This window comes from Fonsecaea erecta (genome assembly GCF_001651985.1).
Source record: "Fonsecaea erecta strain CBS 125763 chromosome Unknown Scaff6, whole genome shotgun sequence".
Taxonomy (NCBI): Eukaryota; Fungi; Ascomycota; class Eurotiomycetes; order Chaetothyriales; family Herpotrichiellaceae; genus Fonsecaea; species Fonsecaea erecta.
The window spans coordinates 498,109-511,290 of record NW_017387249.1 but is presented as its reverse complement, the minus strand read 5'-3'; the positions used below and the strand labels follow the sequence as shown (position 1 = coordinate 511,290).

The 13,182-nt window shown below is 52.0% G+C and overlaps 5 protein-coding genes across 5 annotated transcripts; 3 read left to right on the top strand and 2 right to left on the bottom strand.

Moving 5' to 3' along the window:
* Positions 1-1,464: 1,464 nt before the first annotated feature.
* AYL99_07212 (hypothetical protein) lies at positions 1,465-2,163 on the top strand (the record flags this gene model as incomplete). The annotated part of the gene is made up of 1 exon (XM_018838721.1): positions 1,465-2,163. The coding sequence occupies one exon, from the start codon at positions 1,465-1,467 to the stop codon at positions 2,161-2,163; it is 699 nt and encodes a 232-aa protein (XP_018691489.1).
* Positions 2,164-3,381: 1,218 nt separating this feature from the next.
* On the top strand, positions 3,382-5,064 carry AYL99_07211 (hypothetical protein; the record flags this gene model as incomplete). Its single annotated transcript, XM_018838720.1, has 1 exon — positions 3,382-5,064. The coding sequence occupies one exon, from the start codon at positions 3,382-3,384 to the stop codon at positions 5,062-5,064; it is 1,683 nt and encodes a 560-aa protein (XP_018691488.1).
* Positions 5,065-6,314: 1,250 nt separating this feature from the next.
* Positions 6,315-7,553, bottom strand: AYL99_07210 (salicylate hydroxylase; the record flags this gene model as incomplete). The annotated part of the gene is made up of 1 exon (XM_018838719.1): positions 6,315-7,553. One exon carries the CDS (start codon positions 7,551-7,553, stop codon positions 6,315-6,317), a length of 1,239 nt encoding a protein of 412 aa, XP_018691487.1.
* Positions 7,554-7,900: 347 nt separating this feature from the next.
* On the top strand, positions 7,901-8,869 carry AYL99_07209 (hypothetical protein; the record flags this gene model as incomplete). The annotated part of the gene is made up of 1 exon (XM_018838718.1): positions 7,901-8,869. The coding sequence occupies one exon, from the start codon at positions 7,901-7,903 to the stop codon at positions 8,867-8,869; it is 969 nt and encodes a 322-aa protein (XP_018691486.1).
* Positions 8,870-9,576: 707 nt separating this feature from the next.
* On the bottom strand, positions 9,577-12,045 carry AYL99_07208 (hypothetical protein; the record flags this gene model as incomplete). Its single annotated transcript, XM_018838717.1, has 1 exon — positions 9,577-12,045. The coding sequence occupies one exon, from the start codon at positions 12,043-12,045 to the stop codon at positions 9,577-9,579; it is 2,469 nt and encodes an 822-aa protein (XP_018691485.1).
* Between the last annotated feature and the right edge of the window lie 1,137 nt (positions 12,046-13,182).

The following is a 13,182-nucleotide window of genomic DNA, read 5'->3' as shown; positions in this document are numbered from 1 at the left end:
AGTCAAAGGAAAGTCGCCAGATTCGAGCTAGGAAAATACAAGGATTGACGCAAAAGCACAGAGTTGCTATGTTAACGAGTGAACTTGATGGTAGTGAGACTGCAATAAGGACAGTGATGGTGAATTTTATTCTTATTCCTGGATACACCCACGCAGTATGGCGGCTTCTTGTGTGGTGGTGCACCTAGCACCGGAGGCTGAGCCCAGCCAATTTTAGTACGCGGATGGCCCTACAGCCTTGAATAGCGTAGCCCCTCTACAGCAGGTGGCCATCTTCTCAGATTGTTGAGAATGGCGAACCAAAAGCAATCGGTACGGGACGCTCTCCACCATCCTACTAACTTAAGACTCCGTCCGTCCTCTTTGCCCAGCCCTCGGGAAGGTAGAGCTGTGCAAAGCGGTCGACCCACCAGGCTGGCTGGCTATCTTGTCATTTACAGTCATTTTCACAGGTGGGGGCATACACCCTCCCAACTATATCGGGAAGGTTGCTTAGATCATTGCCACTTCGTGTGCTCAGCTCTGAGCAGCAGTCAGACGCACCGCCGTCCTGCAGCGTGCTCCACGCCATCATGCAAGAAGGCGGAATGATGGAAGTGATGTGTCCTGGCGTGGAATTTCAGCTTGACGTTATCTTAGGTCCTCTACACTGTATACTCTATCACATACTTCCACCAGGCCGCTTTGGAGCTGGCATGAAAGAGCGTTACCCCTCAGATACTTCAAGTCCTGTTCTAGCTATTACAAACCCTCGGCCGGCGCTGTACATAGATATCAGGCCGACTTTTGCCACCAAGACAACCCCATAATCTGACATTGGAGCTTGTTTGGCTAAGATTTTCGTGTCAAGGAGCATGTGAATCGGGCCGGTGCTCTGTTTGAGGGCTAGGTACTTCTAAGCTTTCTGGGCACTGAAAGCTTGCTCGTTTGTGGAACCAGGATCCAACGCCGGACGACATGGTAGAAGGTTGGGTTTATATCTCGTTCTCTCTGATCGCTGACATGACCAAAAGTATGCATGAGCACATGTAGAGGATACTCTTCTACTATGTAATCCTCGCTATGGTCGATTTCTTGCAGGTCTCGCTGAAGAGAAACAAATGCTCTTCATATTGAGAACAAGGGAGCAACTAACTTTCCCGCGAGTAGTAGTATGGTATCCAGCCAGGAGCTCTAAAGTTGGGTAGAAACTCAAGAAATCTCGCGGAAGAGTTAAGACTCGGGCTTAGCAACAGGAATAGATTCAATACTTTCAATTTTGTAAAACGATGAGTCGGTGTTCCAAAAGCACTAACATTCCGCTCGCCTTTCCTGCACAAGGAAACCCCTCTCGCAGTAGCAACAACAGCAACAACAACAACAACAACAACAACAACAATAACCACAGCAGAATACTTCCCACCACCATCCTGGACAGCAACTGTGGTCAAGCATCTTCACTGGGATGCAACAGAGTTACATGTCATGGCACGAGCTATCTTGGTGCTGCTGTTGATGACTGTTGTCCTTGCTGTGGCAGCTCTGGTCGTGTTGATGGTTTTGTTGACAGCTATTGCCATGGCTCTGTTGTTGATGGCAGCTTTGGTCGTGTTGATGGTTTTGCTGACAGCTATCGCCATGGCTCTGTTGTTGATGGCAGCTCTCATCATGTTGTTGATCTTTGTGGCTGCTACCATCATGGCTCTCTTGATGGCAGCTGTCGTCGTGCTGATGGTTCATGTGGCAGCTACCATTGTCATGACCATGACCGCTTTGATCCCAGCTATGATGCGAACCATCGTCATGTTGGTTATGGCTATGGCTACCGTCGTGCGAGTCCCAGCTGCCGTCGTCATAATCATCATGACCCTGACCATCATGTCCATGGTGCCATTGACCATCGTCTCCTTGTTCATCATAGTGATGATGGTGCCCATCGTCGTCGCATCCCTCATCATAGCCCTCTTCATACTCATCGAAGGCACCTTCAACGGCCTCAGCGCCCTCATGAATGCCGTGTTCAACGGCATGTGCGCCATCCTCCAAGCCGTCTTCAGCGGCGTCGCCGAGATCATGAAGACCATGCCCCAGATCATGGAATCCCTGGTCGGCGAGGCTTTCAATGTGGTGCAAAGCCATTGTGAAGATTTTGATAATGCCAAGGACCGAGTGAAAGAAGTATAAACAGGCAGTTTGTAGCTAGCTTAATTATCGAAATTGAGGGCTTGAAAAGATATGCTTCGAAGTGATGGCCTATGCTCCTGCTCTGGATCTGCCCAGTTGCCAAGGAGAACTTTAGCACTTTATACCATCCTCCTCTCAATCAATAATATTACACAAAAATAGTAACTCCTCTTGTAGAGTTGTAACAAATACCGCACTAAGTAAAAGCGTCAATCTCACAGCCAGAATTCTATAACAGGATTGTGGCTGTTCCATCGAAGAGACCGCATTTCAAGGGGCAGCGCGGGCCGCAGGCATGCCACGAGGGGTAAAAATGGAGCTGCGTGCCCATCAGCTTGTGCTCCGCAATCGAAACCAAGTACATTGCTGGACGGAAGAAGCTGAGGTGTTGATTACAGGGTTCGCCTATGACTTACCGCCGCAACAGCATCGCCCCTGTCAGTCATCCCATAAGAAGTGGTAAATCCTGGTTGCGGCGATATAAGCACTATGCACAAAGCAAGCGCAGCAGTCCAGCGAGAACAAGGGTAGCACTCATTGGCCCCTTCAGGTGGGAAGAAGGAGTGGATCAAAGGGGCTGGCTCCACAAGTGATATGCTCGTTTTGGATAGGGCCGTAGTGACAAGGCCACCAATCAGCTTTCGTCGTGGGCAGTGTTATGAAAATACCCCGTAATTTACTTCGATTTTTGCCCGTGCTTACTTTTATCTGTCATATCGCGCCCTCTTGCGTCAAGCCTCCCAACACCCCGCCACGTCCATTTCCGGGCACGTTTTCTTTCCCAAGACGGATATGGGAAAGAACTTCAGCCATGTTCTCAGCGGAAAGGCAGATTGCGTTGCTGTCGCTATTTCAAGGAGTCTGCCTTTCTACCACCACCACCACCACCACCACCACCACCATCACATGTTCGAACTTGACCAGTGCTCACTTCACTTAAATAGAACAAGTCCTTGTCCGGAAGTAGAAATTTTCAAACTGCGACCCCAAACGCTTCTACGACGCGCGTTCTAAAGGATGGTGAGAGCGGCCGACTGGAGGCCTCTCGTCGCTGGATCGCTCATACCCTAGTTTCCATCACCAGTAGTCACGGGGAGTAATCAATATATAACGTAGTGTACGAACACTTAAATTTCCTGGGGGAGACAAGGTAACCATCCACAGAATAACCAGATAACAACTTGGCCGTTCCCTCACCACCTGAATCAGCGCACCGCAATGGCCAGGGGTATTCACTTACCCAAGGCGAAGCCCCATGTCTCTGAGCCTGAGCCAGAGCCTTCTGGTGGCCATTCTGAGCCAAAGCCACCTTCACCTCCTCCGAAACCACCTTCACCTCCTCCAAAACCACCTTCACCTCCTCCGAAACCACCTTCACCTCCTCCGAAACCACCTTCACCTCCTCCGAAACCACCTTCACCTCCTCCTGAACCGGCAGGCCCTTCCACAGGGGCGCCACCTGCTCCCTCTGGCACAACTCCATCCCACCCTCCTGCAGAGCCAGTAACGTTTCCTGAGCCAGTAACTTTTCCTCAGCCGGTCAATAATCTCCCTGTGCCTCCTCACGAAGAGCTACCGCCTGAACCCTCAGGCGAATCTGGTAGCCATCCTAACGGACCGAGTACTCAATCGCCACCCGCTGCCAATCACCCAGGAGTAGAGGAACCACCGGAACCAGCTCCTGGATCCAGTGTCCCCAATGAAACCCATGGAAACGTTCCCCAGGGCATACCACAGGAACCTACTCCTGGATCTGGTGTCCCCAATGAAACCCATGGAAACGTTCCCCAGGACACACCACAGGAACCAGCTCCTGGATCTGGTGTCCCTAATGAAACCCATGGAAACGTTCCCCAGGAAACACCACAGGAACCTCCTCCCTCCAATCCAGCACCGGCATCTAATCCCTTTGGCCAAGAGACTCCGTGGCAGCAAGAGCCAATCTACAGCCCGCAGCCCACCTATCCGCAACAGAGCGGTGCAACTACTTGGCTCGATGGTATTAACCAGATCGTGCAGAGTGGCCTTCCACAAGCCCTGATCCCCACCATCACGGGATACGGTCAGCAAAATCCATATGGTCAGACAGACCCTTATGGGACGTACCAGAATCCAAGCCAATACCAAGATCCAAGCCAATACCAAGATCCAAGCCAATATCAGGATCCAAGCCAATATCAGGATCCAACTCAAACGTCAACTCAGGATCCAAACCAACCATACCAAATTCCATCTCAAACCTCAACTCAGGATCCAACCCAATATCAAGATCCAAGCCAATATCAGGATCCAACTCAAGCCTCAACTCAGGATCCAAACCAACCATATCAGGATCCAACTCAAGCCTCAACTCAGGATCCAAACCAACCATATCAGGATCCAACTCAAGCCTCAACTCAGGATCCAAATCAACCATACCAAGTTCCATCTCAAACCTCAACTCAGGATCCAACCCAATATCAAGATCCAACCCAATATCAAGATCCAACCCAATATCAAGATCCAACCCAATATCAGGATCCAGCTCAGGCCTCAACTCAGGATCCAACCCAGGAAGGGTATGCACCACCCGATGAGGAAGAAGAATATCCAGAGGGAACTCAGAGCAATGCCGATCCCTACGGCACCAACGTGGGCTATCAAACTTCGCCCACCGGAGGTTACGCAAACACGACTACTGGTGGCAATCCCAGTTCAACCACTGGTGGCTATCTCAACTCGCCCAGTGCCGCCTACGGGAGCGCCAATTATGGGAGCGCCAATGCTGGAGAGGATGATGACGACTACTACGACGAGGAGGGTGAGGAGGGTGAAGAAGCCGAAGAAGGCTACGAAGATGGAGAGAGCTACGATCCCTATCATCAGGGGGGACAGCAAGGAACCTATAATTACAGCCATTGATTTTCATCCCTGCCGACGACCAGACTCCCGATTCTCACGGCAGAATTCGGGAATTCGGAGGCGGTCTTGCGCGGATCAGGATTGATGGTTATATTCGAGAAACTTACTACCGCGCCCCCCCCCCCCCCCGGGAGGGCTTCAAGAATGTGCATGGCCATTCCTGACCAGCCCCTACGGTATCGATGATTGACGAAGTCCTTTGGTAATGGAAGTATAGCGTTCTGCCATTATCAACCTAATGCTTGGGTTAATATGTGTCTCCCCCTGACGGGGGGGAGGGTGGTTTAGCAGAGTGGGCTTGGCGTTTTCTTGGGACAGCCGACGGAATGAGGGTGCATGGGTGAGTGGTGTCTACAGTAGTATAGAACACAGCCGTGGGATTTAATTAGTCTGCCATTTTTGCTTGTTGCTTTCGTCCATTTTCTCTCGGTTCTGTGCTCATGGTCTAGGCGCGGGAATCAGGCTCGATAAATAGCAGGAGTGAGTAAGCAGTCCCCCACTCCCTCAGATATCTCAGTGTATGACAACGACACATCCTTGATCCAGTCATTGTCTCAATGAAAGTACGGCACAATAACAGAACAGATTGTGGTGCATGTTTTAATGCTCACTCATGCAGCAAGTGTCATGGGGAGAAGTTGAAGATAAATGCTCAGCCTCCCGGCCTAGCCTACCGTCGAATCATTGTCCACTCCCTCTCCAATTCACTTCGAAAGGTTGAATCTCAGCAAAAGCCCATCAATTTATCGACGTCGTCTCACCTGGGTGAGTGGTAGCTGCTTGATGTGAGAATCGTATCGAGCGATGTCGATCTCTATATCTCGTATCGTGAATGCTGCAAAATCTAGCAGGGCAGGTTGTGCTCGTGGCAGCACGCATCGGAAACCCGGAGGCTCGAACTCACCTGGAACGCTGACTGACAGAATCGAGGAACATTATCTATCCAAAGTGAGAACTCCGGATGATATTTCACATGGGATAATAAATCCTGAAAACAGGCTCTGAAAAGATGCTCCTCGCTGGAGCCACTCATGTCTTCAATTACCGGTGTACACCGTTATCGAGGCTCCCGAGACAATTCCAGTCATGACAAGCTTGACTTGGCCCGATATGGCATTGATTTCACCGCCTCGTCCGCTTCTTGATACGCATCGTAACCGAAAAGCCAGGGCTGTACCTCTGGACAAGTCCTACGGTCCAATATCAGTACCATCTCATTCTTACGCCCAAAGTCAAAACAAGGAACCGGCTTACCAACGGCTCGGAAATTTGCTCGATATCTCTCGACCCAATTCAGATTCAAATACCTTGTCCCGTCGTTGCTGTTCAGGACCGTCAGGCATATGAAATGCCTCTCTCTGATGGAACGTCTCGCGGGCGATCCTCTCGCTGCGCGGCTTGCGAAGACACTCGTACAGTGTGATCGCCCACGACAAGTGCTCTCTGGATGTGACGTACGACAGCAGTCTCCCTAGGACGCCACCGTCCTCGATGGACGAATTCGCTCCCTGTGCCAGGTACGGGAGCATGGGGTGGCAGGAGTCGCCGAGCAGGACGAAGTTCTTCTCCGTGTTCGTCCACGACGCCAGCTCCTCGCGGTGCATCAGCTTCCACTTGTCGACCTGCTCGACCTGCTCGAGGAACCGAGTGAGGATGGGGTCCCACCCGGCAAAGAGAGCCCGCATCTCGTCGACCGAGCCCGTCGTTCGTGAGAGTCCCTGTGGGAGATCATCCGGGCACAGCAGCACGATGTTGTACATGGTGCCACATCTGATCGAGTATGCCACAGCGTGTGAATAGGGGCCGATCCAGAAGTGAACCTGCGGGTTGGCGATCCATTCCCTCAATTCGGGATCGGTGATCTTGTCAAGGTGCAGGACAATCCTGTAGGCCAAGTCTCCAGTCGGTAGTGGTTGGTCCGCTGTGTTCAACATGCTCTCTCTGCACTTTGACCACAACCCGTCGGCGCCCACGACCAGGTCGCTCTGAATTTCTCGACCAGATGTGAAGATCAGTTTTGGCCCTGTTGTCGTGCGCTCAACCCGGGACACTCGACAATCAAGCTGCACGTCCACTCCCAACGAGACAGCCTTGTGGTACAATATCCTCTGCAGATCAACTCGGTGGATGTCAAAGAACGGGAGACCGTATTTCCGCTGAAGGTTCTTGTCAAAGCCCCTTTCTTCGGCCAGCATCTTGCCGTCCGTGTATCGGTGCACAGCCAGAACGGTCGGGACGGCAGCACAGGCTTTAACCGCATCTTCCAGGCCCCATTGTTGCAACAACTTCGAGGCGTTGGGGGTGATTTGGAGTCCCGCACCAATCTCGGCCAGTTCTTTGGCTGCCTCGAATACTGTGATAGTGTGTCCTGCTAGAGCACAGGAGATGGCGGCGGCCAGACCTGCTAGCCCCGCCCCCACAATCGTGACATTCAAAATGTCTTTGAATCCCTGGACATCGGCTTGCTCAGGTGTTAAGCCACCTTGCATAGCTGTGGTCATCTAGACAACAAGGCACATATGTAGGAAGCCTTCCTTGATCTGTTGCCCGGATAGCGGCACTGTCGGTTGTTCTTGTAAAGGTGACAGGGTAACTCTCATGCTTTCCCGCGCGTTGGAAAAACCAACGCAAACACAACCAATGTTCACCCGGACGTCACACAAGACGAGGGGAACAGCGAGTGGTTGAGTGTGGGTACGGGTCGAGCGATCGGTAGTTGGGCTTCTGTATCTACCGATGGTCACCAACAATACTTGACAATGACCGACGAGCATTGATAGACACACAAGAACATCTCGTCGTCGCCATCACTGACGCTGCAATCATTGGGACTACGATGGAGAACCTCTCAGAACTCGGCAAAGGAATTGCTCAAGTCTTGTTGCCCACGTACCAGCTATACACGCCTTTATTGCTCAGGCAAGCCGAGACTATCCAGTCAACCCCACGTCAGACCTTCAGTTACGGCGAGCATCCACGACAGCAGTTGGATGTCTACACCCCCGCGACGACAACGCAATCCAAGATTGGCAATGCTGTCTTCATATTTCTGTATGGCGGAGGACTCGTCCGAGGCGATAAGATCAACGTGAATTTCCCCGAGGGGCTGGTGTATGCCAATGTGGGCCATTTCTTCGCGGAACACCTGGGAGTCAAGGTGGTCATTCCGGATTACCGACTCATCTCCCACGATGCGAAGTTCCCTTCTGGAGGCGAGGACCTGGAGCTGGTCATTGATTGGGTCAAAGAGCATATGGGCTCTGGCACATCAAGCCCAACAAATGTTTACATCATGGGCAACTCCGCTGGAGGCGTGCATTTGGGAACCTATCTCCTTGCTTCCCAATTTCGCGGACATCGTCAGAAATTGTTCATGGGACATGCTCCAGCATTGAATCTGAAGGGCGTCATATTCCTGGCCGCCCCATTCCACTTCGGTCAGGCCGTGGCAGAACGAGCACAAGTTCTTCAAGCATACTTCGGGGAAGACGTCTTCAACCGGTCGCCGCTGGGGCTGCTAAGAGCGTGCAAAAAAGACGGATCGATTGGGGATCTGAATGGAGTTCCGGTCATGGTGCTTTACGGGGCACTTGATCCAGAGAACGAGATTCTGACCCCGAAGAATGACTTCATCAAGGAGTGGGTTGAGACGGACGCCGTCGCCAACAACTTGACAGTCCTCAAGATGGAGGGCCACAACCACATCAGCCCGGTCTTGGGCCTGGGGACGGGCATTCTCAAGGAAGAAGCATGGGGTCGGCAGGTGGTCGAGTTTATTATGGCAGCAGCCGCTTCCAAGCGTTGACGAGGACTTGTTGAGTGACGGTGGCTGATTAGGAGTTGCTGCTCTCTCAGCTACTGCCTCTCATTCAAATGCAAGGCGGACATAGACTGGTAATTCGGATGAAGAGTCATTGCCTTTCCCAAAGTATAACAGGTCATTGCTGTCTCAGCTGCACCCTACTCCCACCTGCCACGACACAGTTGCCTAAGACTTTTCGCAAGATATGCGTACACCTGTTCCCTCTGATGCAACGGCGTAGAGAGCAACAAATCACAGGTAATCTATGCAGGCAAAGAAACACGAAGTTAGTAAAATGGAAGCGCACAGCAAGGAAATTGCAAACAACGGAACGAAGTTGGCACACGGTAGAAAAGAACTTGATCTGGAGGAATGACCCTTGAAGTATCAGGTTCGGGTATCATATTTGTATCTGTACAGGCATCTGTGGTGTGAACCGGCATGTCTTCGTTCTCCCATCTAACCTCCTCTGTAATATTCCATCATCCCAGCTGTGGGCGGCGGTGAGCCGTCGCGAATATATCGCAAAAGGTACTTTTGTGCACTTTGTTCGCGCAAATGCGTCGAACCCATCATGTTCAAGCATTAAAGGTCGTAGTGTGAAGATTATATCATCAGAATCAGAATCTGCGTGTCCGTCGTACTGTACATCACCATCAATTCATATCATCGCGTCCGACTCGTCGTCCGCTGCGGCCAAACCTTGAGGTTCAGCGCGAAGTCGACACAACCAGCATTTCTCGACTACCCGGCCTTTGCAAGCGGTCGATGCCAAGGTGCTCTTTGCCGTCACGACCGACGAAGATTCCGAAGGCATATCTCATCCCAGCGTCCTGCGCCAGACGGCGGACAGCACGCCGTGATCGACGACCTTTCTCGTCGATTACGGCGTCACCAGTCAATGGAGTTGGAGTCGCAGTTGGCCCTGTCAATCTCTCGGCCAAGTCAGCTTTGGTTCCAATGTTCTGCAGGGCGACATCGCCGAGCAATGGGCTAGCATATAGCCAACTCAGGAGTGCCGCAATCGTGTTGATACTGTGCGGCAAATATCGCTTCCTGGTCGGCCAGATGATCAAGTACGATAGTGCATAGATAGTGACCAGCACACACAATGCAATGTACCCAGGCATGCTGGCGACAATCCTGACTTGACTGTCTGCGGAGAAGAATACTGCCGTGAACACTCCACCGGCCAGCACCGGAATAGAAAGCGAGAGGAGCGAGATGAAGGTAATATATGCAACCTTATAATCGCGATTGATCAGGGCCCGGAGTATGACTCGTACATGTCCATAGGAAGGGTATGCGAGCAGAAGCGAGTTTTTCGCAGTTGCACCAGTAGGCTGGGAGAGATTGCGAAACGGCTGCACTGCTCTGTAGTACATGTCAACCGGCTGCCAGGCGAGGAACAGCACCATGCCGAAGAGTGATGGCAAGAAGCTGTAGAGAAAGTTGGCTGGTGAGAAGCCACTCGAATCCGTCACGGATGGGAGGAGAGGGCGGAAGCCATCTTCGACCGCCTTGTTCACAAAGCTGACGACTAAAAAGGCGATGACTAGCAAGATAGCTGCCACAATCCATGCCAATACAAGTGAGTCGCGGAGGAACCAAGGCGTCCAGCGGTATCGGACAAATGGCGAATGGATGTTGCGGGCGAACGCAGAGCCATAAGAATGCCGTTGTGCTTCAAGATCACCCTGCTCGGTTGGAACATGGGCAGCTTTCGGCTTCTCGGGCAGGAATGATAGGCGTTTGACAGGTGCGTACTCCTCCCCTATTCCATGAAATACTTCCGGTCGTTCAGAAGTGGTGAAGAAACCCAGGCGCAGATTCCTAGGCGGGATCTGCACATTCGGTTGTGGTGATATCTCGCTTTGCTCGAAATCCGGACCCACGTTTGACCTCCGGAACAAACAAATCAGATCCGCCAGAGAGGAGGGATCCCAGAGCAAGTTGGAATTGCGTCGTCGAAAGCGAACAGCGCAATACAAGATTCCAAGGCATAGAAGGGCATATAGCGCCACTAGAGTCCAGCCGACGCCTCTGACAGTCGTCCATCGGAAACGCGCCGGCCCATCATCTGTGATCCATTGCGTCTGGAACACGCATGCAAGAAGCGGGACAGTAAAACTCATCAGCCAAAAGGCTAAGAATGTCACACCCAGCAGGCTCTCGCCGTTCCGGAAGAAAGTGAGATCGGGCAGGAGATAGTTTGCCGGTAGAATTCGCATATTTTGCAAAACCCAGTGATTGCGACGACCTGGGCCCATGCAGTAGTAAGGGAGGGATCTGTACACAGCGGCTTCGATCACAAAAAGCCACAGAATCAGGAGTATGCCAACCAGTTGTGGTAGGTACTGGAAGACAAAATAGCGCGGCGTCGTGTTCCCATCATAGTTGAAGAGTGCGTGATTCGTGCCTGCAAAGACCAGGCCAAATATGAGAGCAGCGATCATTAAAAGGCATAGGAGGAGGAATAGTCCGAGAATGGGCAGTCTTAAAGGTAGCGGTACAAAGCCGAGTCGCATACGAAGGTCCTTCGAAAGATCAACTGGGATCATGACCTCTTGGAGGCCTGTTTGTGAGGGAGGACGAGAGGACGGTTGGGGCGAGACAGGCTGCGGAGGGGGAGTCGGTGGAGGAGGAGAGGGTGTTGCGGCACGCAGGCTTTCGTCGAATTCAGCCTCGATAGGAGGCATAGATGCTGGAAGAGGCACATTTGGTGCGGGAAGCGTACTATCCCTGCCACGGCCAATGACATCCTCATCTCTTGTCAACTGCTCGATGGCAAATCGAATGTATGGTGTATCGTCCACTCCGGGAGTCGGAGGGCTCAACTCGTCGAAACTAGACAACAACCGCACCGTTGTTGGTGCGCCCGCGGGTTGGCTGTGTCGAATAACCAAAGGAGCCGGCTGGATGGCGCCGGGCCTTGAGGGAAGCGTCATCTCCGAATCGATCGGGTGGTGCTGTACTGGTACAGGCGTAGAGATACGTGAAGGAGGCGTCTCATAGCTGGCTTTGGAATCGTCTGACTTTCGGCTGGCGACTTCGGAGGCATAGTCAGAAAAGTATTCGTTCGTGGCCGAAGACGACTTGAGAGAGTCGGACTTGATATATTGAGGAGTGGTTCGCTTGACTGTCTGGATGTGAGCGTCGGGATCAGTGACCAAGTTCATTACTTTGGGCGGGTTGTTACAAGCAAAAGATGCGCAAAACCCAAAAAAGACGCGGAAAATCAGTAGACGCACGTTGACGACATGGGAAGAAAGCAAGGGAGAAAGGTTAATGAGGCAGTCGGAGAATTATGAAGAAAGCGTTGAAGGTGAGGCTGGGATGGAGCTGGTGGTGCTTGTGGACGATAGTGAGGTGGTTGGTGGGAGCGGGCAGAGACCGCTGTAGATTCCCAGCCTCCTGCAACAGGATTTGAGCAACCAGAGTGAAACACATCACGAAAGCGGCAGCAAAACTTGGATTAGGCGAATCTTGTAGTCATTCAGGGCCAGCGAGTGGTGTACACGGTACCAGCCGAAGGAAGCGAGTGCTGTAGTGGCTGCCCAAGGGCTTGTACTTGTAGAGACAACAGCGCAGACGGTGGGTGGTGTTTTGACGTAGACACTGAGACACCCACCTTGGGCGTTAGGGCCGTTTGCCAAGATTCCCACCGCTGCTCCACATCGGAAAAAAGATGATGCCGATCCTACGCCACGTGAACTCTGATTTCCAGTCACGTGCCGGTCAGCCTCGCAGATGCCGATTAAAGTGGTGAGATTTATCGTTCAATTGATTTCACTGACATGGAGCTCAACTTTCCTCATATCTACTACCTCATATCTACTAAAAGATGCCCTTGTGTCGCTCTCTAGGTGGACAGGGCTCCTGCTGGGTACAGTATTTGGATGGCAATCACTGCTTCCGTAGTGAAGACTCCATGGCCAGGTAGGTGCGGTACTGACCAGTGTACGAGGTCCGGCAGTCCCAATCCCATTTGTCTTCTCAGTGACTGGTCGTGCATTTTCTACCTCGTGTGTCTTCCTATCTCTCCCTGTCCCGTCCTACCCATCTAAGCCTCTTCATCTTTATCATTATTCCTCCCTCCTATCCGAAGACTGTGATGAAACCTGTGAGGCTAGCCGTTGAAATGACTCCTGCAGTTCTCGTCATCGCCATGTGGCTTGTTGGGATGTCAGCTGCGGCTCCAACGAGGATGGACAACACGCTTGATGTTGTGCAAAGCCGGGTATCTGCAATTCTCGACCAACTGTGCTTGTCAAAAAGATGCTTCTTTGGAGAAGCAATGTTCAATTTGTCGTCGT